The sequence below is a fragment of the Schistocerca serialis genome, chromosome 3, assembly GCF_023864345.2.
Source record: "Schistocerca serialis cubense isolate TAMUIC-IGC-003099 chromosome 3, iqSchSeri2.2, whole genome shotgun sequence".
Classification (NCBI taxonomy): domain Eukaryota; kingdom Metazoa; phylum Arthropoda; class Insecta; order Orthoptera; family Acrididae; genus Schistocerca; species Schistocerca serialis.
The window spans coordinates 264,982,328-265,007,694 of NC_064640.1; the positions used below are offsets into that span (position 1 = coordinate 264,982,328).

The 25,367-nt window shown below is 38.8% G+C and overlaps 1 protein-coding gene across 1 annotated transcript in view; it reads left to right on the forward strand.

Moving 5' to 3' along the window:
* The window catches only part of LOC126470040 (acyl-CoA synthetase short-chain family member 3, mitochondrial), a 324,267-nt gene that overhangs the window by 210,483 nt on the left and 88,417 nt on the right, over positions 1 to 25,367 (forward strand). Inside the window, exon 8 of the mRNA XM_050097536.1 lies at positions 10,107 to 10,217. Within this exon, the coding sequence (XP_049953493.1) occupies positions 10,107 to 10,217 (111 nt within the window). The remainder of the gene's footprint in view (positions 1 to 10,106; positions 10,218 to 25,367) is intronic.

Below are 25,367 nucleotides of genomic sequence, written 5' to 3' on the forward strand. Positions count from 1 at the left end.
GACTAATGGTTTCAACTTTTCATCCTATTAGAAACATAATACTTTGTGTCAGTTGAAGATTGGGCTAGGGCTCAATAGGATCTTAGAATGTCCATATGCATTTGCATGTTGATTAATCAGTTTTGTAGTGGTTGATACTGATATCTGCTCAAGAACCACATCCATCACTGTAGTTGTTGAACAGTTCTGTCTGGTAATCAAACCTCAGTGCAAAAAATGATGTAAGGGGTGGCCAGTAAATATTTTGCTTTAAACACAGAAATACAGAATTTTATAGGTCTTTTTACGTCTCCTTCTTAAAATTAAATTATTGAAAACACGATTCCCTTTAGATGCACAGTATACATGAACACAGTTGTCTTTTCTTTAGAAGTTTCATTTTGTCTGTGCAAGATGTTAGTGGAGTTTCCTCAAAACACAGTACCATATCTTTTAACTGACAGAAAATAACTGATAGGCTGCATTTTTGTGTGAGCATATCAGTAGCACATTATAAAATTTGCTTTGCAAATGCAAAGCCACACCATTTAGTAGCTGTTTACTGACTATATGTATTTCAATCTAAATTCTAGATTTCATGCTAGTAATTTTACAGTCTACATAGGATCTTGATTTTTATTGCTGATTTTAATTTGCAGGGATTTTGAGTGTGTAGTCATAATTAGATCATACGGGTTGTTTGGATGTCCATGGCTAACCCATTTGACTAGAACACTGTTTCTAGATATCAAGTATATTAACCCTAGGATGCATGGTGCCGAAAACACACATGAATGCATATGCAGGGTCTCCAAGGCCCTGCCCTAATTTAAAATTTTCCTCTTTTCATATAATCATTCTTTGGAGTTAAAATTATTTCTGTCAAATTTATTGTCATATTGAAAGATTCCTAAGGTACACTAACAGGATCTGGTGGGCCTGATTAACATTTTATTAATTTTTTAAAAAAACTCTAAGAGTGAATTTTTATTAGTTACATCCATTTACATACAACATATACAAATAATTTTATTAATTCACTTATAAGTTGCAGTTTACATTTTATAACATTTATTACAACCAATTTCTTCAATTAAAACATACTCATTATTCACAATATTATGTATATAGGCAATATTTTGACAAAAAGTTATTATTCATTGTTCACATAAAATTGCATTTTTCTTAGTTTTCAACATGTGACAAACAAGAAGCACAAAGAATGCCACTATGTTCCTTACAAATGTTGGTTTTACACTTAATGCATGTCATAGCACTTTTCCTGTGTTTATTATATGGACAATAATTGCATCTTCTTCTTTTTCCTGAAACAGGTAGTTGGTTCGGCAATATGACATCTTTTTGAACACCACATCTTTGCATGGCATCAACAATTTTGTTTGGAAGATTAGGGATCTGAATACGAAGTTCCATTAGTGGTCTTACCATTTCCTCTGCTAAATCTCTTAGGAAAAAATGCCTTTTTTCACTTTTTCCACTATGGTATGTCAGACGTTGGACGGAAAATAAAATTTAACTGTCCATTGCTGCGACGTCCATCATATTCATCCTTAATGCAAATGGCCATCTTCTTGTTTGTGTCTTGCAAGTGTAATAACAAATTTTCTGGTCCATTATATCTACTCCACCCTTCGTAGAGTTATAGCACTTCATTATATCTGGTTTCTTTTTTGCACGAGTTTCATCAATGTTTCTGTTGTGATGCATTTTGCTAATGAGAACTACAGACTTTTTCTTTTTGGGAACATAACTCACCATTGTAATGTTACCTCTAAATGCAAACAAAGTGGAATGAATCGCTCTTGAGCAGATGGTTTCATCTCATTAGGAATTTCTGGTTTATTTTGTTTGATTGTTCCCACCACTGTAATTTGCTTCTGAAGCATCTCGTCTGCCAGCTGCACACAAGCAAAGAAGTTGTCAACAGTAATATTTTTTGATGATCCTTCAATGCTTTTAGCAAGATCTTTCACCACATTCAATCCAAGATTTTTCTGAATAGGTTCATGGGACTTCCTTCCCGTGTAAACAATTACATCTAAAGCAATGCAGATGTACCATCACATAACCAAAATATTTTTATGCCATACTTGGCTGGCTTAGAGGGCATATACTGGGTGAATCTGCATCTTCCACGGAATGGGACTAGCTGTTCGTCAACTGTGAGCGAATCATTGGGAATCATTCTATTTCTACACTTGTCAAGAAATAGTTCCCATAAATAGTGAACAGCTGCAAGTTTGTCATCTGCAAATCGATCTTCATGGGTATGCCTGTCATCAAATCTAATCATTCTCCTTATATCTTCGAATCTATTTACTGACATGGTGGCCTTATATGTAGGATTTGCCTTTTCATCCAAGAATAATTCTCTAATAGGGACATCCCAACTCTTCTTAACACCAGAAAGCAGTAAAAGACCAAGAAAACCCTCCATTTCAGCAAGCGAAACATTTTTCCACGTTTTACCATGTAAAGCAGCCACTCTTCTGCCTTCAATATTTGTGCAGTTGATGATTTCCTCTAGTATTTCCTTGGAGATGAAATAGTCCCAGGCATCCTTAGGTTCACTGGTTTTCAAACCACGGGCTGGACCAGGTGCCTTCTTATGATGTTATGGACAGGCATACGAAAAGTTGCAGGAGGATCTAATTTCCAAATTGTTTTATTCTGACTAATGTATGTGTGGTCTTCTATACCTTTTTGCGGTGGTTCTTCATTTTCAGACTCTGATGAAGTATTATTATCGGAAGGACTGTCATCTGCCTCAATATTCACTTCTGCAGGCTCACGGGCTGATTCTTCACTGCTTGCATCTTTAAAAATATTTCCTTCCTCACAAGAATCATCTTCTTCAAACCACTGAGCCACAACACTTTCAAAATTAGCTGCATTTGCACGTACTGACTCTCTTGCTTTACATGTCAAAGCCATAGCAGAAGGCGTGTCTCTCGAACAGTGGCTTGTGCAGCACTAAACGAGTCATACTCTAACAATATGGGCCTTGCAGCAACAAACAATCTTCAGTAACAATGAGGCTAACAAGAGCAGCACAGGATAACAATACTATGCAACAATAAAACATTTGATAGCAAAAAGATCAATAATACACCGACATCGCCAATATGTGAAAGTAGTGTGTATTATTTTTTAGTTATACTATTACTACTACAGCTACTGCTGCTGTAGCCACTCCCATTGCTGGAAATACCACTACAGTTATTCTTGAATTAATAACTGCTCCCAAACAAATGTTGGAGACAATATAGGCTAAAGAACATTTATAAATGTGTGAGGGCTTCTGAAGCCCTGCTTATGCATTCACGGTGTATGGGTAAACATATTGAATTATACAAAAAACTTAAAAAGGTATCTCGTTCAGACTTGATAGGAGGAATGTCACAGTGTTAGTGAAAGAGTACTGGAAAGCAGTTTGAAATCAAACAAAAAATTACAGACTTATTTTTAAAAATGAAGACATACAAGGGCCTCGGATGCCCTGTATATGCATCCTAGGGTTTGAAGTTATAAATTTTTTTTGGAATGTCATTTTCAATTAATACAGATGTATCCTCTGAAAACAAACCCAATGTGAAAATTATTCATAGAGAAACTAAACCAGAGCAGATCATAGAGTAGAACCTTGAGAGACACCTTGTGCTACTTGCAGTATTTTAAGAAGTAAGAAGTTATTACTGTTCATCCTGTGTTGCAGAAGTATGAAGTAAGCCACAATAGAGCATTGCCACTAATACCATACTTGTTTAGGGCATGTAGATGAACAGGAGAAGAAATTTCTGGGATTCCCTGATGTAGTATTATGGGCCCTCTGTTGTTCCTTATGTATATAAATGGTTTCAGAGACAATCTGAGCAGGTGAGATAGGTTGTTCACAGATGATGCTGTCGTCTATCATCTAGTTAAACCATTAGAAGATCAAAACCAATTTCAAAACAATTTAGATAAAATATCTCTATGGTGCAAAAATTGGCAGTCGACCTTAAATAATGAAAAATGTGAGGTCACCCACATGAGTGCTAAAAGGAATCCATTAAACTTCAGTTACACAATAAATCATTTAAGTCTAAGGACCATAAATTCAACTGAATACCTAGGAATTACAATCACGCTAGCTCCATCATTGTCATCAGGAGTAAACCTACTGACTGCCAGGCCTGGCACTATTTTCCATGTATATACCTATGATTAAGGCCGCTGGCACCAATCAGACAGGTCCAAAACAATGTGTGCACTGAAGGTGAGTTAGGCAGCTCATAGCAGCTCTGGCCTGCTGTGGGACTGAGTGATGTCAGGTGGTGAAACAGCCGGCACCAGGTTTGAAACTGCCACTCCCAGCTCCCTACAAGCATCCTTTTGACATCCAAAGCCCAACCCCACACCATACTTAGTGTGTAGCCCTAGACTCTGTTGAAATTGTTGCTGTTCATTCCAATGTTGGCCACCTCTTTTATAACAGAGTCCCAGTATGTTCAGACATGAACAAAGACTCTTGTGTTCTTAAACTGTATTTTGTATCCGTTTTTGAGGCAATGCTCAGATATAGCTGACTTGTCAAGCAACATTTGCTTTATGTGTCTCTTGTGCTCGGTAAAATGCTCTGAAACTGTGCAGATTGTCTAACCTGTATAGATGCTGCTGCACTCACAAGGGACACCATACACACCAGGCACATACGTCGTCTTTAACAGGGCGCAACATATCTTGTATCTTCAGGGGTAGGCTGGTCTCAGTCCATGTCTCTGCAGTAGACAGAGCTATCCACTGAAAGCTTGAGAATGTTATTGGAATTGACATGGCTTGAAAACCGAGAAGGTTTTATCCAGTCATGCCACCGCAAAAGACTCCAAGGATACTAAAGACTGTCTACAGTACGCTTGTCCGTTCTCTTTTGGAGTACTGCTGTGTGATGTGGCATCCTTACCAGATAGGATTAACAGAGTACATCAAGAAAGTTTGAAGAAGGGCAGCACATGTTGTATTATCAAGAAATAGTGGAGCGAGTGTCAAGGACATGATACAGGATTGGGGGTAAACATCACTAAAAAAAAAACATTTCTGGTTGCGGTAGGATCGTCTCACAAAATTTCAATCACCAACTTTCTCCTACAAATGTGAAAATATTTTGTTGACATTGGCCTACATAGGGAGAAATTATCATCACAATAAAAAAAAGGACATTAGAGCTTGCATGGAAAAAGATAGGTGTTAATTTTTTCTGCCCACTGTTCGAGCCTGTTCTGTTGATGGTACAAATGGAGTGGTCTACTGCCTGTCAGATCTCTGGAACAGTTCTCAAGAGAATGCCATGAAGTGGTTCCTTCATCTTCAGAATCAAATCAAAGTCACAAGTATTAAATCCAGGGAGTATGGTGGATCGTACAGTAGTTCCCAGTCCCATCGACCAAACAGAGCAGCCACAGCTTGCGCTGTATGCGGCTGTGCATTGTCAAGCAAAATTATGGATGATGCCCCAAAAACGAACAGCTTTGTGAAAGAAACAGCAACACTTTCTGCACAACCCACCCATCATTTTGCACGACAATGCGTGGGCATGTAACTGCTACTCCACAAGACATGCAGTACCATTCTGGACATTATTCCCTCTCCTGAAGAAATATTGACCCCTGTTTCAGGGGTGGGGCGGAGCCAACTACCGCACACTCTATCCAGATATTGTCAGGGGTCCTTTATATGGCAGCATAGGAGGATCCTCATCTTCTGGTTGCATTGTCATATCCTCTTCCCTATGATGAGCCGCAAAGGTAGTCCCTCCCATTGAGGCTTCATGATCATTGAACATGTCTCCAGTTTCCTTGAACAAGGAGCTCCCATTATCAGTCTGCACCTCAGGACTGTAGGGCTGTAGTGGTGCTTCATACGAAGGACACAAACAATGTCTATGCATTTTTGTCTTTTTGATGAGTAGTCATAACACTCAACTTCATATGTCACAACCGGCATGTGACGAAGGATATAATACAGCCCAAAGTAATGCTTTAGTAAATTCTCCAATAGTTCCACTTTCTGCATCTACATACACATACTTACTCATACATACCCTGCAAGCCACCATATGGTGCATGGCAGAGGGTCTTGTACCACTTCTAGTCATTTCCTTTTCTGTTCCACTTGCAAACTGAGCGAGAGAAAACTGAGTATCTTTATGCCTCTGTTTGAGCCCTAATTTTCTTATCTTCGTGGTGATATGTACATTAACAGTAGTAGAATAGTTTTGTGGCCAGCTTTAAATTGTGATGCTCTAAATTTTCCTTGAGAAGAACTTCACCTTCTCCTCCACAGATTCCCATTTGTAACAAATCTAGCAGCCTACCCCTGAATTAACTCAATGTCTTTCTTTAGTCTGACCTGGTGGGAATCCCAAACACTATAGCAGTACTCAAGAATGGATTGCACTACTGTTCTGCATGTGGCCTCCTTACATGCTCATTCCGCTTTATTTCCCATACACAACAGGATCGTAAGCAAACAGTCACAGATTGCTGTTCACCCTTTCTATCAAATCATTTATGCATGTAGGAAATAATATAAGTGTGCCACACCTGCTCTTTTGAATGCTCACCACCATAGCAATGGGGCTACAGACTGTTTTTAACAAGTGTCTGTTCACTTGATTGTTTTTTGCTCAATCAGTTTCTTCAGTCAAATGAAACAACCAAATGAAACTAGTCTCTAAGGCCATGTCAGCATTATGAATATTTTCACTCACTGACCAGGTTTTAGTAGTTTCATTAATGTGAGACAACTGACTGACTTAAGTCTCTGTTGATTGTAGCCCTTATATGAATGTTTTCACTCACTCACCTGGTTTTAGTGGTTTCATTCATTGCAAGACAACTAACTGACACAAATCTTTGTTGGTTTCAGCCATTATATGAATGTTTTCACTCAGTCTCTGGGTTTTTTCAGTATTTTTGGTTATACATGAACCATGACTAAGAGTGACAACATGTTTATAGACGAATAAGGTATCTTATTTCAGGAACATATAAATAAAACATATATTTATAAAAATAAAGTATTTTCAAAATATATTTGCTTACTTAAATACATATTCTCATACATGTGGTATTAAGTATCAATTTTTGTTGATTTTAAAAGTTTGGTGCTGCACTGTAAATTTAAATATATGTAAATGAACAGTCACTTCATAACACTTTTTTTTAAATTGGTTTCTTGTCTTTTTGTTCAGTACCAATTTTGCAATTGATTTTAATCCAACTTCCTGATGAGCTAGACACTTGAAACTTTCATTATAGCCCAGAACTGGATGACACTATAATATTAACCCACTTCAGAGTCTGGTGTGTGGCAGAGGATACTTTGTTTTTTGGTCGTCTGTATGTTTGGTACAACTTTTGCAACTGATTTTAAATGAACTTCCTGACAAGCTAACTAGATGACAATGCAGTATTAACCTGCTTTCTGGTATATAGCAGAGAGTACTTGGTGTACCACTACTGTTTCCCTGTTTTCCTGTTCCACTTGCAAATGTTTTGCAGTGAAGAACGATTGCTGCTAAGCTTCTGTGTGAGTCAGATGCTCTCTAATTTCTACAGCTGTGGCCTTTTCATGTGATATACGAAGGAGGAAGCCATATATTGATTGACTCAGTTGTAGAGAAACTGAAATAAATGTGAAATTTACCATATGTCTCTGCTGTAATCTCATCAAATAGATAAGAGTAAGGAGTGTAGACGCTAACTGTCAAGAAATATCACAGAACAATTCATGTCATTTGAAGTGCAATAAAACTGTTAATATTGCAGGTGAACTATTCATTAATGGATTACCTATTACATGCCACCCACATTTTTCATTTTATATTTTACAAGTATTGTACAGCTTTTAAAAATTCACTAGCACAAACTTTCAGGATTATCTGTATGATGTTAGGAATATGTATGGGCTGAGGAGAAATTATTTAATACATTTTAATCCATTTTAAAAATATATTATATTGAAAAGTTTCTTACTTAAATAATTATCTTTAATATAAATTTACTGAAGCTCTATCTGCACCAGTTAGCACCCATCATCATTGGTTTTTTTTGGTAAATGCTTAGCTTCCATGCACATAAACCACATATGACAGAATTCTTTTAATTGGTAGATTGATTAGTTGCATTTTAAGCATATACTGCTACATATGGGAAGGTTTTTTTTTCTTATTTTTCGTGAAAAATATTTGAAAGAGGTGTTAGTTTGTATTGTGCTATGCACAGCTTGGGAGTAAGTATTTCTAGAAAGGAAAAATGAAGGGAAATAACATAAAGTGAAGGTGTTATGTGGAATGTTGGATGTTTTGTAATCATTATTATTATTATTATATTAATTATTTTTATTATTTGTACAACATTTTTTGTCATGTTCTTATGCATGTAAGTAATGGCTTGCACAATTTCTGATTGGAGCTGTAGTGGCGTAAATCTTTTGAAGTACCCAGCATTTCCACAAAACAATGTCACATTGTAATCACAATTAAAGCAGGATTCTCAATGAAATACTACAATTAGAACTGAAAGCACATTTATTACAGACAGCATCATACAACTATAGTAGAACTGGGTGAAGAGTCCTGCTTTTTCTACAAACATAGAACACTGTAGAATATGGAAATGTTACAAACATAATAAGTTTTGAGAATGTTCCAGTAATGATAAATAGTAAATAACAAATATTTGCTGATGATGGAGTTTGAATTGGCAATCTGTCATACCCTAGCCAGTGATGCTAACATCCACTCAGCAAGACATGCTGCACAGATCATAAGAGTATTAATCTTGAGTTACATACTAGCATTTATTTATATTATTATAAGTAATACCAGAGATAAGTTTGAGACACAAAGTCATTTAATATGTGAATAGAATGTTCAACAAGAAAATCTTTAGATCATTTTTAAAAGCATACTACAGGCTAATCCTGTTGCATATTTGAATTAATAGCTTACAGAATTTAAAACAGGAACTTTTGTGCATTTTAGAGGTTGTTGTTGCTGTTGTCTTCAGTCCTGAGACTGGTTTGATGCAGCTCTCTATGCTACTCTATCCTGTGCAAGCTTCTTCATCTCTCAGTACTTACTGCAACCTACATCCCTCTGAATCTGCTTAGTGTATTCATCTCTTGGTCTCCCTTCTACAATTTTTACCCTCCACACTGCCCTCCAATGCTAAATTTGTGATGCCTTCATGCCTCAGAACATGTCCTACCAACCGGTCCCTTCTTCTTGTCAAGTTGTGCCACAAATTCCTCTTCTCCCCAATTCTATTCAAAACCTCCTCATTAGTTACGTGATCTACCCATCTAATCTTTTTAGAGGTAAACAAATATTTTTCAAAGCTTGTTCATCATCTAATGATTAAGCTGAAAGCCATAGTTTACTCAAAAATTATTTCTGTTGATTTTAGAATCCACCATTGCTGAATTTATGTAAGAATGTGTGACCAAATCTTTATTGTGCTTAAAGTGCTACACTATTTACCATGAACTGCTTGGTAAATGCTAATGAGCACACTGCAGAGCCAAGGAAACACACATATGAACATGTCATTTTTATTTGATTTGTTTCTCAGGTATATGCTATATGCTTGTGGTTTTGTCTTCAGTTGAGTAACATTATAATTTCATTGTTCTCTGCATTATAGTTTTAAACTGTTATTTGTGATGATAACAACAGATCATAGTGTACTTACTACAATTGCCCACATTCTTCTCTTTAATCAATACTCCAGTCTGAGTTTCCAGAAATGGCAGTCATATGTGTATGAGGTGTGCTTGCTTGTGTGAATCAATGTGTGTGTATTCTCTTTTCTGAAGAAGGCTTTGGTCAAAACTACTTGTGGTCTGCAACTCAACATGTCATCTTTATGGTGAGAAGTGATCTATCCTCTTCCCTCTACTGTTTTTAATAAATAACATTATTTTCAGTTTTAAGTCTCATGGCTAATATTTTGCAGAAACTAAGGAAAACAAAGTTATCAAAAAGTATTGCACTGAATGCTTGTTACATAAAAAAACACATAATCATAGAAATATTAATACACTTCTTTTTTTGTTTCTTTCAGGATAATACAACAACATCGAGTAAATGCTTTGCTTACTGCACCAACTGCACTACGTGTAATAAGGAGAGTTGATCCTGAGATACAACATGGAAAGAGATACTCAACTGAATCGTTAGTTTCCAATGAATTCAGACTTAAATATAGTTAAATTAAATGTTTCTTGATTGTCATATTTATAGCTAGCTACCTCATTGGTATTAGAGAGTATCGTAAAATGAGGTGAATCCGATCAAAAACGACAGGTTTTTTTTTTAATTTCGTCCATTTACTTTTGTGATATCAGAATAAAAATTCAGTATGTTAATTTCACAACCTTGATAATAATATATTCATGTATTATGTTATTTTTTGTTTATAATTGCAGTTATTAGTTTAAGTTAATTGTTGATAGGTCTCACCTCCTCAGTTGGGGCAAATTCGATCACCATTGTATTTTGTATGCAGGAACGGAATCAGACTTCCAATGGAGTGAATCCGATCACTATTTTGATTTTTTAAAAATATATTGCTGTGTTTGCAACAAAATTTTACAATTTCTAGACTAAAAAAATTTTTACGAACACATTACACTTGGGATTTTTACTATCAAAACACTTGAATTCACGAAATTTGGCAAACAAATATTAATTTTTAGTTACTGTATGTTGTAATCAATGTGAAAAGTATTTACTCAGTGTCATAATCATCTGTCCATCCAAAAATAAATTAACCTCCCTTCTATGTTCTGGAACAATTTTTTAATAATTTGGGCCCTTTCTACCTCAGTTCCATCGTCAATTTCTGGAAAGACATTACTATCAAGAACTTTCTTTCTCAGAAATGTCATTTCATAGGTGTCATTAGAGATCCTTTCCATTTCACCAATACAAGTCCTGAACCTATTTTTCGTAGGAAATTTTACAATGATGAAGTCATTTTCTTTAAATTCATGCCAATCATTATCCTTCTCCTTGTGCATTTCTTCATTTTTATTTGACTCATGCTGTTCTAGATCTGTGTTAGATGTTCTGGATAGGAACTCCCTGCTTGCTGCCCCATCACTATCATTTTCATTGAAGACGCTGATAACAATTCCTTTTCCTGGAGTTAATGCTAAATGCTTAGCTTGACGTAGCTTTCCTTTTGCTTCATTAGAGCAAACCTGCTTTAATTGCATTTTGAAGGCTGCTGCCCAAGAAACTTCTTATGAGCTGGTTCCATGTGCATTGTTGTCACTTGCTTCTGAAATCTGTGAAATGACTTTATTGGGACAGAAAGGAAAAATTCCTGCTTTTCTGAACTTAGATATTACATTTGGTTTGGACATGATAGCTATATTTTCAAAGGTTTTTTTCAACAACCTAGGAAATACAGATTTTTGCACCACTCCTCTATTCTTCCTTTTCGAATCATGTAGCACATTTCTCCAAGCAAATTTTAGAGATCTAAAACAAGGCCACATCAAGTGGCTGACACCAGTGGGTAGAATTAGGTGGTAGAGGCACAAATTTAATATCCTGTTCCTGGCACAGTTTAATCATGTTATACGAGGGTTGTTTTTTAAGTATGGGCCGTTCGCGCATATAGTCCCATAGTTTGCGCAGATGCCGCAACAAGCCACCGAGCCACTGCGCCACTTGCCGGCATCCTTCCCATTCACACTGATGCAAGTTGCAGCTCGGTAGCTGATGTGTATGCATCGCTGTGCTACTTTATAATGTTTACGATTATTGAATCGCCTGCCACGTGTGAGATACGGCCAGGATACGTTTTTTTGACCGCAAAAAGCCTATCAGCTGCAGAAATTCGTCGTCAGTTAACAGAAGTTTATGGCTTGAATGCAATGAGTGAAGGTAAAGTGCGTCAATGGGTTAGAGAGTTTAAAAATGGCCATCAAAACGTCCATGATGAAGAACGCTCAGGTCGGCCCTCTGTGATCACTGATGATTTGGTGGCTGCAGTCGAAACAAAGATACGTGAGGACAGAAGATTCACAATTTCCACTCTTTCTTTGGAATTTCCACAAGTTTCAAGATCAGTTTTGTACAAAATTGTGTCTGAAAACCTAAACTTTAAGAAACTGTGTTCTCGGTGGGTACCCAGACTCCTCACAGAGGACCACAAAGGGAAGAGATTTGCCACTTCATTGGACTTTATCGATTCATTACGAGGAAGAAAGGGGTGACATGTTGAGTCAAATTGTCACTGGAGATGAAACATGGGTATCCCATATCACTCCCGAAAGCAAGAGACAATAGATGGAATGGCGACACACATCCTCACCCATCAAGGTCAAAGCCAAACAGACGCTGTCAAAGTGCAAGATTATGGCAACTGTGTTCTGGGACCGGTGCGGTGTTTTGCTAGTGGACTTTATGCCATGAGGAACGACAATCAACTCGGATGCCTACTGTGCAACTCTAAAGAAGCTCCGCAGAGCAATTCAAAACAAAAGGCGCGGCATGCTGACAAAAGGAGTTTTGCTCCTGCACGATAACGCTAGGCCTCACACCTCTCAAAAGACTCAGGATTTGATTGATTCTTATGGCTGGGAAGTTTTGAACCATGCACCATACAGCCCCAACCTTGCTCCTAGTGATTTTCACCTTTTCTGGTACCTGAAACACCATCTTGGCAGGCAGCGCTTCAATGACGACGATGAAGTGAAAGCGACCGTGAACTCTTGGCTGTCGGAGCAGGCGGCCAAATTCTTTGAAGAGGGAATTAAAAACTTAGTTGTACGGTATGACAAGTGCTTAAATAAACAAGGCAACTATGTAGAAAAATAGGTAAAAGTGTGTAGAATCAGAAAATAAAAGTTTTTTTTACAAAAGTATTTGTATCTTTTTTTTTTAAATAAAAATGCCCTTACTTAAAAAACAACCCTCGTATGACAGATGACTCAAGCGACTGTCACCTATAATCGCTTTAGGTCCATCTAATTGCCAGGCATGAGGCAAGACAATTTCAACAAACCATGATTCAAACATTGTTAGGTCAAACCAACCACTTTGGTTTCTATTGTAACCTGCACCAGTTATGCCCCCTTCCGTCCAAGTATCATAGAGGTGCTTTGGCCTATAAACTGTGTATGGTGGAAGGCCTGAGCTGTCAGCAGTTGCTGTTATCATCACACTGATACTTGACTTGGAAATATCCACTATCCTTTCAGGATGTCTTGTGCCTCACTTCACTATTACTTTCACTTGTCAAGGTTTGTCACAAAAGTTTGTCTCATCATAGTTTATAAAGTTGAAGGGAGGGACACCAGTCAAGGTTGCTTCAAGGTTGTTAAAATAATAAGTCACTGTTTCTCGGGTAACTGCTGCCTTTGCCCTCTTCACATTTTCACTTACTCTAATTATTAGTTCTTTATTTCTTTTCAGAAAAGATTTTACCCACTCATGCCCAGGTCTATTGTCACAAAAACTTTTTTCAATCCTTCCTGCTCAATTGAGATATGCATGTACAATGTCCCTAACATCACTGTTCCTCAAAGGAAACCCCCATTTCACACAACACAATAATCCTTCAACAAGGTTTTTTCCTCACTATTGGTTAATGCTGGTTGACTGCCTATTTTGTGTTTGTACCTTTCCTTGAGTTTCATTTAATGTGGTATATGGAACTGTGTATGGCTCCGAAGCTTTCCAGATGCTTAATTTTCCTGATTTGACAGCTTTCACTGCATTTAGAAGAAATTCTGGTTTGTAGGTAGATTTCTGTGTTGATCCCAGAACCTTTTGGTATATTCACATGATTGGATTCACCATACAAAAATACAGTTTTGTAATTAGGCCTGCTTAGTGACTAAGCAGTATTAGGAATGAACAAAAAAATGAAACTGTATCACTTAAGACATTCATATGCAGGCAATAATATTACAACTTACCAGTTACACTTCAGAAGTGACAGGCACCAGCAGAAGTTCTCATACTGTTGTGTTGACTACGCAAGTGTAGCACAAGGATCACACACCTACCGACAATGTGATTTGCTAGTTGCGCACACTCCAACATGTCTTTGTTTTTGATAGATTAGTCAAGAATTCATGACAATGGTCAGCTGCAATGTAATGGTTAAAATGCTACACTCAGTCATCCGAACATGGAAAAACCAGTAAATGGTCGGATTGACACCACCTGATTGGATTCACCTCATTTTACGGTGCAAGAAGAAAATTTTCAATATATTTGTATAGGACTTCAGTTTCCCTTTGCTTTTGCCCATAAATGTTCAAGAAGAATTATTTTTGTGACAGCAAAACATGACCATCATCATTTAATACAGTTTCCCACAATCGGCAGGGTGTGCTAGCAACAGAATCCTTTCCATCTTATCCAGTCTTCACACCACCTCTCTGTTGTTACTCTAGCAATATTGTCCTCTATTCTGGGTGCTTACTTCCACCCCTTTAGTCCCTTGGTCTTGTGCCTTCATCAGCCTCTCTCATATCTTCCTAGTCATTCTTGTCTCCTCCATTCTCCTTAAATGCCCATACTATATTAATTTTCTTTCCTCGGTCTTCTCTTATAGTGGTTCCTCATGTGATATCTTACAAAAACTTTCATTTCTCATTTTTTCTATTTTTGTTACACCTATCTGACTTCCCAAAAACTTCATTTCACTTGCCTGCATCTTATGATTTCCCTTCCTTCAAGACCTGCATTTTGCAGTGTACAACAGATGTGATCTACAATACATTTGGTATATCACCTGCTTGCTGCTCTAAAGGACTTCTTTGTTTCATATAATTTCTCTCACATTTCCAATAAAGCTATAAGCTTGGCTTTCCCATTCAGTTTCCTCTGTCATTTCTTCCATTTTCTTGTATTATGCTCCTCAGGTACCGTACTTGAAACTTCCCACTGTTTTCAGACCCTCCCCAACTGAACAACTTCTTCAGAAACTTGTAATTGCTTCTGTACTCCATCCTAATTATTCTCTCATTTCTCTCATGCCATCAAATCATCAGCATAAGACATTGCTGTCATCCTGTTCCCAAACTCTCTTGCCACTTGTACCATTATATCATCCATCACAACTACAAAAAGTAATAAAGATAGTGCAGCTCTCTGTTTCAGATCATTTCTCTGTGTTAGCCATCCTTCTGTCTCTGTCTCTGTCTCTCTCTTCCTACTCTCATACAGCTTACACTTCCCTGGAACAATTTTTTTTATCCTTGGAAGGAAAGAGGTATAGAAGCAGACTCTGTACTAAGTGCTTTCCAAATTGGATATAGTGTCATATGCCTTCTCTAAATACAGGAAGACCAGCAGTAGATCTCTGCCATAATAGTAACAGTGTTTCTGCAACTTGTTCACTGCAAATACGAAATCTACCATGGGCCTCAATCCATACTATTCTTTTCTCAGTTGCTTTTGCGCTGTTCTGTCTCCCCAGAATCTTCTCATAATATTTGTGTAGTCACATGTAAGGGTAATGGCTCTATAGTTTTTTTACATTTTTTCCACTTCCTTCTTCTAAGACAGGTACAATTATTCCCACCTTCCAGTCTTCCGGAGTTCTCAGTTTCTTCCATATAGTTCTATGCATCTACTGTGTCCTCACATCTGCTCTGATCATTTCCACACTTAGTTGCACCTTTCGTCCTTTCATATACTTTAGTGCTTCATCCACTTGCATCCACAACAGACCTTTTTCTATTTCCAGTTCACAGGGTGTCTGCTCTATACCTCTGTCTTACTCTGCTGCTCTTTACGGATTCAGCAAATCATCAAATATGTCCTCTACACCTCTTTGAGGTTTTCCTCCTTTCCATTTCATTCCCACTTTTTTGTCCAATTTCTTTTTTCCCTCCAACCACTTTTTGTCCCTCCCACTTTCTCACATTATATTTTCCTGTATCTTATGATCTCCCTTGTTGAACTCATACTCCAAAGGCCTAATTCTTCTTCAGAACTGCTTCTTTAGCTTCAGGTTTCCACCAAGAGATCTCCTTGTATTCCTTTCTGTCAACATTTCTTCCACAAAACTCCTCTGCTGCTTCTACAAGTGACCCTGTCAAGAAACCTCCATTCTGTTACCACAGTTCACAACTCACACAGTTAGTTTTTTTTGTTTTAATTGAATCTGATGCATATCCTAAATAAGCTAATTATAATTGTAATAACCTTTGAGTCACTTCAGATTCTCATTATCAGTTCCTACACTAACACTGAATTAACCTTAACAATATCTGGCTGGACGCTTTCTGATTTTGATAATTTTTTCTCTCTTGTGCTAATTGTTCTAGTATTACTTTATTCAACTTAGGTTTACCATTTATTTACATAAACAAAATTATTTTACTTGACCTTACAGTCAGTTTATGATCAACATGACTGAATGATTTGCAGTGTAAGCTATAGATATAGATATTGTGTGAGTATGTACTGATCAAGGTAATGAGGGATTGTATGGATCCACAATACATTTAACAAAATTTGACAGTTGCTAAAGAAGCAAAGACAGCTGTGCAACAGGTTCAGAAACTCTCCTAAGACTGTAACCAGAAAAACGTAAATGTGCTCAAAATGAATATAATGAAAGCTGTGCATACAGTTCTTCTAGGAATCTGAGGGCAAAATCCTTGCTATAGATCTGTGAGAGGTCTCCAAGAGGTGTGCTCTTATTTGAAATCCATCACCAATGTCAAAGAATTTGTTCAGTTAAGAATACTGAATTAAAACATATTTGATACTGAAATTCTCTTTTGGAATTCTTTTGTTTATGAAGTTCTTGTTGTAGTTGCTCTCATCATTTGTTTGATGAGTACAGTGGGGGAATCACAGCAGTAAGCTAATGTCTATGAAATTGATGAATTATTAAACTTATTGATAAATGCAAGTGTTGGTTGGTTGGGTGAGGGGGCCAGACAACAAGGTCATTGGCCCCATTGCATTATGGAAGGATGGGGAAGGAAGTCAGTCATGCCCTTTTGGAGGAACTGTCCCAGCATTTGCCTGAAGCAATTTAGGTGAATCACAGAAAACCTATATTAGGATGACCAGACAAGGGTTTGAACCATCATCCTCCCAAATGCAAATGTCAAAAGCTACTGAATTTCCTATTGCATTTTAAATTAGGTATGACCTAATACTTATTCTGCCTGCTACTGTTGTTGAGAATAGACATTCAAACAATAACGTACATGTCATGACTGAAAATGAACCCCTCTCACTTTCATTTTTGAGAGGTACTATAAAATTGATATGCAGAATTAAGCATTTATGTCACTAAATTGAATTTTATGTAGTGTTCTCGAACACATTTTATCTTCCTTTATGATAACTTTCCTTAAAGCTAATAAACTCTTCTACTAAAAGATAAATGGAGTTTCAGAAACAACCTGCATGTGAAAGTAGGTCACTGTCCACTCAGTAGGTCAAAAACTCTACAGAAATTAGCAATCAAAATGTATGGGTAGTGCTGGTTGAAAATTATGAACTATTTAGCTATACAGCAGATGAACCACCAAAAGACAAGGATGCTGTGTCATTGATAGGCATACAAACAAAAGGTATGGAGCTTGGCTAGCTTTCAGTATGCACTTCCTAATGCATACACACTCATTCACATGCACACGCACACACGTTTCTCTCTACATTGTGCTCAGTGTGTGTGTGTGTGTGTGTGTGTGTGTGTGTGTGTGTGTGTGTGTGTGTGTGTGTGTGTGTGTCTCCTACAGCTAGAAAAAGAAAGTGCATTCCAAAAGCTAGCCAAGACCTGTACCTTTTGTTTGTGTGTCTATCAAAAATAGCAATTAGGCTGACATAATGTTTCTTGTGCACTGATTAATCACTAAGTGCATGTTTTGGTATAATATTAGATTAAGAAATTGTTTTCAGGTAGTATAAATGTGCTGGTTCTCAAGGTGGGATGGATAAATAACAATTACACGCATACATAATACACTTGTATTCACACAGGAAGGAAAAGGAACAACAACAAAACAAAAATAATCCACTGCCTCGCAGACAACGAAAATAGTCCACTGCCTTGCAGACAGTCACAGCAAAGATGAAATGTGGTGCCAAATTACTAATGTAACAACACCACCACTTAGTTTGGTGACTTATGAATAAGATAATGTGTCGTGTCTTAGTAAGTGGTTTAGTTAATATATCAACAGGCATTTCCTTTAACTTCACGTACTTAACAACAATCTCACTTTTTTCACATAGTGTCTAATAAAATGTTCCTTAGCACAAACATGTTTCAGAGTAGAATGCAGCACAGGATTTTGGGACAGTCTAAGAAAACTCTTGTTGTCATGCAGAATGATTACAGGGTCGTTATGCATATTAGTTAACAACTCTCATGTCAACTGTCTCAAATAAACTGCCTTTTTGGCTGCATGACTTGAAGTTATATGTTTAACTGTGGTAGTTGGTGTGGCAAGATCCCCCAGCTTCTTGCTTTCCCAGGAATGGAATAGGGAGGTCAAGGATATTCTGTAAGTTGGATGGACAGTGGAACACTACTTTAGACAATGTTGGTAGGATTTTGGGTATAATATCCCTCATCTGAGGACACGATGAGAGGTAGTCAAAGCCTAGTGAGCAAGGGTACCCAGATGATATTTTGTAAGTGGGGAGGGCCTAGACATGGGGGTATGGAGTACTTTTAATATTTTGGAAGACAAATGCTAAAATTATAAGTAGCTATAAAAAAGTTACAGTTATGACCCCGTTAAAACCCTTGCAATAACAACTTTTAAATCATTTTCTTGAAAGAAAAACGCCTGACTACACTACTTTTTTTACCTTCCCAGACTGCCTTGGGGGGGGGGGGGGGGGGGGGGGTTGATTACTGATGTCTGAGGAGGAGATGGTATGGGAGATCTGTTTGTGGATTATCATGATAGGAGATTGATCATTAAGGCTCCGGTAAGTGTATCAGTATAATTTGAAAACTTCTGCTTGACACTGCAGATGTAGCATTCAGGGTTGGCAAGGCTGTAAGGAAGAGACTTTCTGACATGGAATGAGTGATAGCTGTCAAAATGTAGGTAATGTTGATGGTTGTCACTCTTTTTATGAACAGACATATTTATGGAGCCATTTTGGAGGTGGAGATCAACATCTACGAAGTTGTCTGATTGAGCTGAGAAGGAACAGGTGAAGCTATTTGGGAGTGGGTGCCGAGGCTGTGGAGGAAAGACCAAAGGTTGTCCCTGTCATGAGACCAGACCATGAAAATGTCATCAGTGAACCTGAACGGGGTTTTGGTTGTTGACTGGACAGGAAGTCCTCTAGATGGCCTATAAATAAATAGGTATTGGATGGTACCATGTGAGTACCATGGACTTGTTTATAGAATTGACCTTAAAAATTGAAATAATTGTGGTCAGGTTGTGATTGGCTAGAAGGATTAGGAAAGAGGCAGTATCAGAAGGATGTTGAGAAAAGTAGTATTCCATCGTGGCCATGGGGATGGGGGCTGTTGGTGTCCAAGGTCATCACATCCACAGTGACCAACAAGGAGTCTGGCTGCAATGGACAGCAACTGTGGAAAGGTGGTGAGGGCAGTGAGCAGTGTGTTGAATGTAGGGTGAGAGATTATGAACAATAGTTTGGGAGTGTTAGTCAACAGAGGCAGAGGTTTGTTCCACGGAAACATTGTACCCAGTCACAGTGGGATGACTTGCAGCAAGATCTGTGGGTGTTTGGTTTGTGGAGTTTGGGATGTAGATAAAATGTAGGGCAGGGGAGGAGGGGGTTGCTGGAGTGATGAGGGACATTTATTCAACTGTCAGGTTTTGGGGTGAACCAAGGACTTTGAGAAGCTGCTGTAGGTCACATCGAACTTTTGGGATGGGATCATGGTCATAAGCTTTGTGTGCAGAGGTTTTGGAAAGTTGGTGGAGACGCTCAGCCACATAGTCACTATGAGTCATGACCACTGTGGTGGTGCCCCTGTCTGCAGAAAGGATGATGATGCATGGATTGATTTTCAGGCTACAAATAACTATGTGTTCCATAGGAGTGATGTGGGACTCACTGGGGAGGGGCTTAGGAAAGAAAAGTGAGACCACACTGCATTTGAGAACTTCCTGAAAGATTATCAGAGATGACCAGGTGAAAGAGGAAGAGGATTACAGTTGGTGGGAGGCTGGAACTGCATTGTGAACAATGTTCTATGTGATGCTTTGGTTGGCTGTAGTCAGGGGGTGGAGTTTTCAAAATACTTAGATGACTAAAATAAGAGCTTCTAATGGATGGACAATATCCCATCCCGCTCATCCATAAACAGATCTCCCATGCCATTTTCTTCTCTGACAAAAGTAAACCTGTCAACGTGCCATCAACTGCATTCCTCTGATCACTCAGTATCACCCTGTCCTTGAAAATTTAAATGACATCCTTCATTGGGGCTTCAACTATCTCTCATTGTGCCTTGACATAAGGCATATCCTACCCAAAATTTGACCCAAATCACCCAGCCTACAGAATATCCTTACCCATCCCTATTTCAGTCCTGCACCCTATGTCATTCCCTTGCAGTTGGCCCAGGTCTAAGACCTGCCTCACACATCCTCCTACTACAATCCAGCCAGAGACATTTCCTACCTAATAAATAGCAGGGCTGTGTTTGAAAGCTACCACACTATATGTCAGCTGTGCTGAAACTACTATACAGCATTGTACGTGGGTGTGACAAGTAACCAGATGTCTGCTTGCATGAATGGACACCACTGAACTGTGGCAAACCACAGACTTGACCATCCAGTTGCTGAAGAATCCGCACACAGAACCACAAATGGCTTCCACAAATCAGCCATTTAATTATTCCCTTGCAGTACAAGTTTCTCTGTACTACACTGGCAGACACTGTCTCTCCAGCATATCCTTGCACTCTCACAATCCCTCTGGAAAACCTCTGCTACCTGTATCTCACTGTCTCCCCTTACCTTTACACTTCTTCCTTCTTTCCACACTGCTCCTTCCTCATGCAGATCACCTACTTGTTTCTGCCACCTCTCACCCCTCTTTCTTCTCCCCCATGCGGGGGCATTCTCTCTCTCTCTCTCTCTCTACCTCTCTCTCTCTCTCTCTCTCTCTCTCTCTCTCTCTCTCTACCACCCCCCCCCCCTTTTCTTTTCCACTCATTCCTCTTTCTCACTCCCCTCCCTGTCAACCTTTTTGTCTCCATCTTCCTCTTCTTACCCCCTTCCCTCGCCCCAACCCTCTTCCTCTCTGTATATCTCTTATATGCTCTACCCTCTGGACTCCTCTCATCTTGGTGTCCAGCCACTGAGACATCTGTCAAAAGATCTGCCTCACACTATCCCATTAGCCTCTCCTTGCCTTGCGTGTCCTTCTCTATCCACTTTCCACCTTCATCTTCCCAGACAACTGCTCTCAATAACTGATAGTCAATAATCAGTCTCACTGTGGCCATGGTAGTGAACATTTGGGTGTTTGTGTGTGTAGCTGTGTGTACTTTCATGAAAAGAAGAGTAAGAGCTTAAATGCTAGTGTGAACACTATTTCTGTCATGTGTATCTATGCACCACACATCAGACCATTATAGGTGAGTGGTTGCCTTCCCTTTATTTTACGCATTGTTCCATTCAGGAATTTCCAGTGTGTTATAATTTTACTGACAGCTAGAGTGTACTTGACTGACACAATTTCAACATTTACTAGTTTATAAATCCTATTTGACTCCAATCCAGAACGAAATATCTCACCACTTTAGAACATTGTACATCCATATTTATCAGAAACCAAAGCACAGACTGACAACAACTTAGTGGCTAAGAAAGCAAACCATTTTTGATGGAAGATATACCTGGTGAATTAATCCAACATTAGCACACTTTACAATTTTTTGTTTGAAATTTTCTTGTACAAAATTTTGAAAGCACCCACCCTTTTCTTGAAGTCATGTGGGATGGTTCTCTGAAATAAATTATCCATTCATTCTGATTAAAATCTGACACACCACTAAAACAGTGACTTGTCTTCTCAATTCAAATCCTTCTTTGATGATTCTTGCCTCTGGCGACAGTCAGACTTGAAGTGACCATAGTTCCATGAAAACAAACATTTTTTTTCTCCTTTTTTTGTTTATTATTGTAAAACCTTTGCTGTGATTTCTTACCATGCTTTGTTGTAAAGCATTGTCACCACCATCTTTGTCTAGCTTGAAGTATTAGTCCACCATCAACTAGTACACCCATGCTCTACACTTTTCGGGCTACATCCAGGGTACAAGTTACAGAATTCTGAACATTTCCTTCAAATTTGGGTAATGTGGTGCCCAACAGAGCATCCAAAAGATTCATCCACCTAGTTTTAGTCTTACCAGCATAAAGATTTTCTGGGGTATCCCAAGCTTCCTTTGCCTTTGTTGAGTTTTCCTCGTGTGCCTGAAGATATTTATCTACATACAGGGTGTTTCAAAAATGACCGGTATATTTGAAACGGCAATAAAAACTAAACGAGCAGCGATAGAAATACACCGTTTGTTGCAATATGCTTGGGACAACAGTACATTTTCAGGGAGACAAACTTTCGAAATTACAGTAGTTACAATTTTCAACAACAGATGGCGCTGCAGTCTGGGAAACTCTATAGTACGATATTTTCCACATATCCACCATGCGTAGCAATAATGTGGCGTAGTCTCTGAATGAAATTACCCGAAACCTTTGACAACGTGTCTGGCAGAATGGCTTCACATGCAGATGAGATGTACTGCTTCAGCTGTTCAATTGTTTCTGGATTCTGGCAGTACACCTGATCTTTCAAGTGTCCCCACAGAAAGAAGTCACAGGGGTTCATGTCGGCGAATAGGGAGGCCAATCCACGCCGCCTCCTGTATGTTTCGGATAGCCCAAAGCAATCACACGATCATCGAAATATTCATTCAGGAAATTAAAGACGTCGGCCGTACGATGTGACCGGGCACCATCTTGCATAAACCACGAGGTGTTCGCAGTGTCGTCTAAGGCAGTTTGTACTGCCACAAATTCACGAAGAATGTCCAGATAGCGTGATGCAGTAATTGTTTCGGATCTGAAAAATGGGCCAATGATTCCTTTGGAAGAAATGGCGGCCCAGACCAGTACTTTTTGAGGATGCAGGGATGATGGGATTGCAACATGGGGCTTTTCGGTTCCCCATATGCGCCAGTTCTGTTTATTGACGAAGCCGTCCAGGTAAAAATAAGCTTCATCAGTAAACCAAATGCTGCCCACATGCATATCGCCGTCATCAATCCTGTGCACTATATCGTTAGCGAATGTCTCTCGTGCAGCAATGGTAGTGGCGCTGAGGGGTTGCCGCGTTTGAATTTTGTATGGATAGAGGTGTAAACTCTGGCGCATGAGACGATACGCAGACGTTGGCGTCATTTGGACCGCAGCTGCAACACGGCGAATGGGAACCCGAGGCCGCTGTTGGATCACCTGCTGCACTAGCTGCGCGTTGCCCTCTGTGGTTGCCGTACACGGTCGCCCTACCTTTCCAGCATGTTCATCCATCACGTTCCCAGTCCGTTGAAATTTTTCAAACAGATCCTTTATTGTATCGCTTTTCGGTCCTTTGGTTACATTGAACCTCCGTTGAAAACTTCGTCTTGTTGCAACAACACTGTGTTCTAGGCGGTGGAATTCCAACACCAGAAAAATCCTCTGTTCTAAGGAATAAACCATGTTGTCTACAGCACACTTGCACGTTGTGAACAGCACACGCTTACAGCAGAAAGACGACGTACAGAATGGCGCACCCACAGACTGCGTTGTCTTCTATATCTTTCACATCACTTGCAGCGCCATCTGTTGTTGAAAATTGTAACTACTGTAATTTCGAAAGTTTGTCTGCCTGAAAATGTACTGTTGTCCCAATCATATTGCAACAAACGGTGTATTTCTATCGCTGCTCATTTAATTTTTATTGCTGTTTCAAATATACTGGTCATTTTTGAAACACTCTGTACAAAATAATAAATGTCCAAGCATCTATATCCTTCTCTGCATTTTTTGCAGGACTAGCACCCATGGCATATTTCATGGATTGGAAATAGTTTCAGCTTAAATTTTCATGTTTAATCATTTTTAATCTTTAGTTTATCTACCACAGCAGTAGTGGTTTTTGTCAAACTTTAATTTCAATATTTTTTTGGAAACCCTGAATTCATGGGTATTAAATCACTTAACTGGTTTCTTCCAAAAAGAGATTTCAGATGCTTATGATTTTGACAAAACACTAAACCACAACAAGTTTTGCAAACAATAAAGAGACATAACCATTTGAGGGTATTGCTACAGTGCATATGAAATGTAGTGTGACTTCTATGTGAATCTATAAGCACTAATAATAATGTCGTGTGATGAGGGCCTCCCATCGGGTAGATCGCTTGCCTGGTGCAAGTCTTTCAATTTGACACCACTTCGGTGACTTGCGCGTCGATGGGGATGAAATGATGATGATTAGGACAACACATCCCTAGTAGTCATCCCTGAGCAGAGAAAATATCTGACCCAGCCGGGAATTGGACCCAGGCCCTTAGGATTGACAGCCTGTCACGCTGACCACTCAGCTACCGGGGGCAGACATCTATAAGTACTGACATGTAGGCAAGGGATTAGTGTGGCATTCATGCCTTTCTGATGTGTGTGCGGTAAATGTGGAAATGTGAACTATGGCAATATTCTTACCAAACGTGTCAAAACAAGACCAATCTTCTGTCACAATTTTTTTTTCTTGGCCACCAAAGGACAAATACCAGTAGACATCCCTCAGAGGATGAGGAATATGTATGGGCCAGCATGTCTGTCAAAAACCACTGTTGTGGAATGGTGCATGAAAAGGGGTGCTGCTGCTTTATGATAACACATGCCCTTTTATCACAAACACTGTAGTGCAGAAGCTACACCAACTCAAATGGGAGACACTCAAGCACCCACCCTATAGTCCAGATTCCTTCTCATGTGATTATCATGCCTTTGGTCCCTTAAGGAAGGCCTTGAAGGTTCAGTGATTCCTGTTGGATGAAGATGTGCAGCAGGCAGTTAGAGACTTATTCACACAGCAGAACAGAGTGTTTTACCAAATGGGTATCATCTACCTGGTGTGTCAGTGAGATGATGGCCTCAATGCTCACAGCAATTTTGCCTGATTAGCATACTGATTCTGGACTCTATGGCCTTCAAATGGAAAGTTTTTGTTGACCCCTAATATACTCCTACCAGTATGACACATACTTCACTGCACAGATTTACTGCTTTGTACCCATAACCAGTTAGAATGCACTGATGTTTAAGAAGTC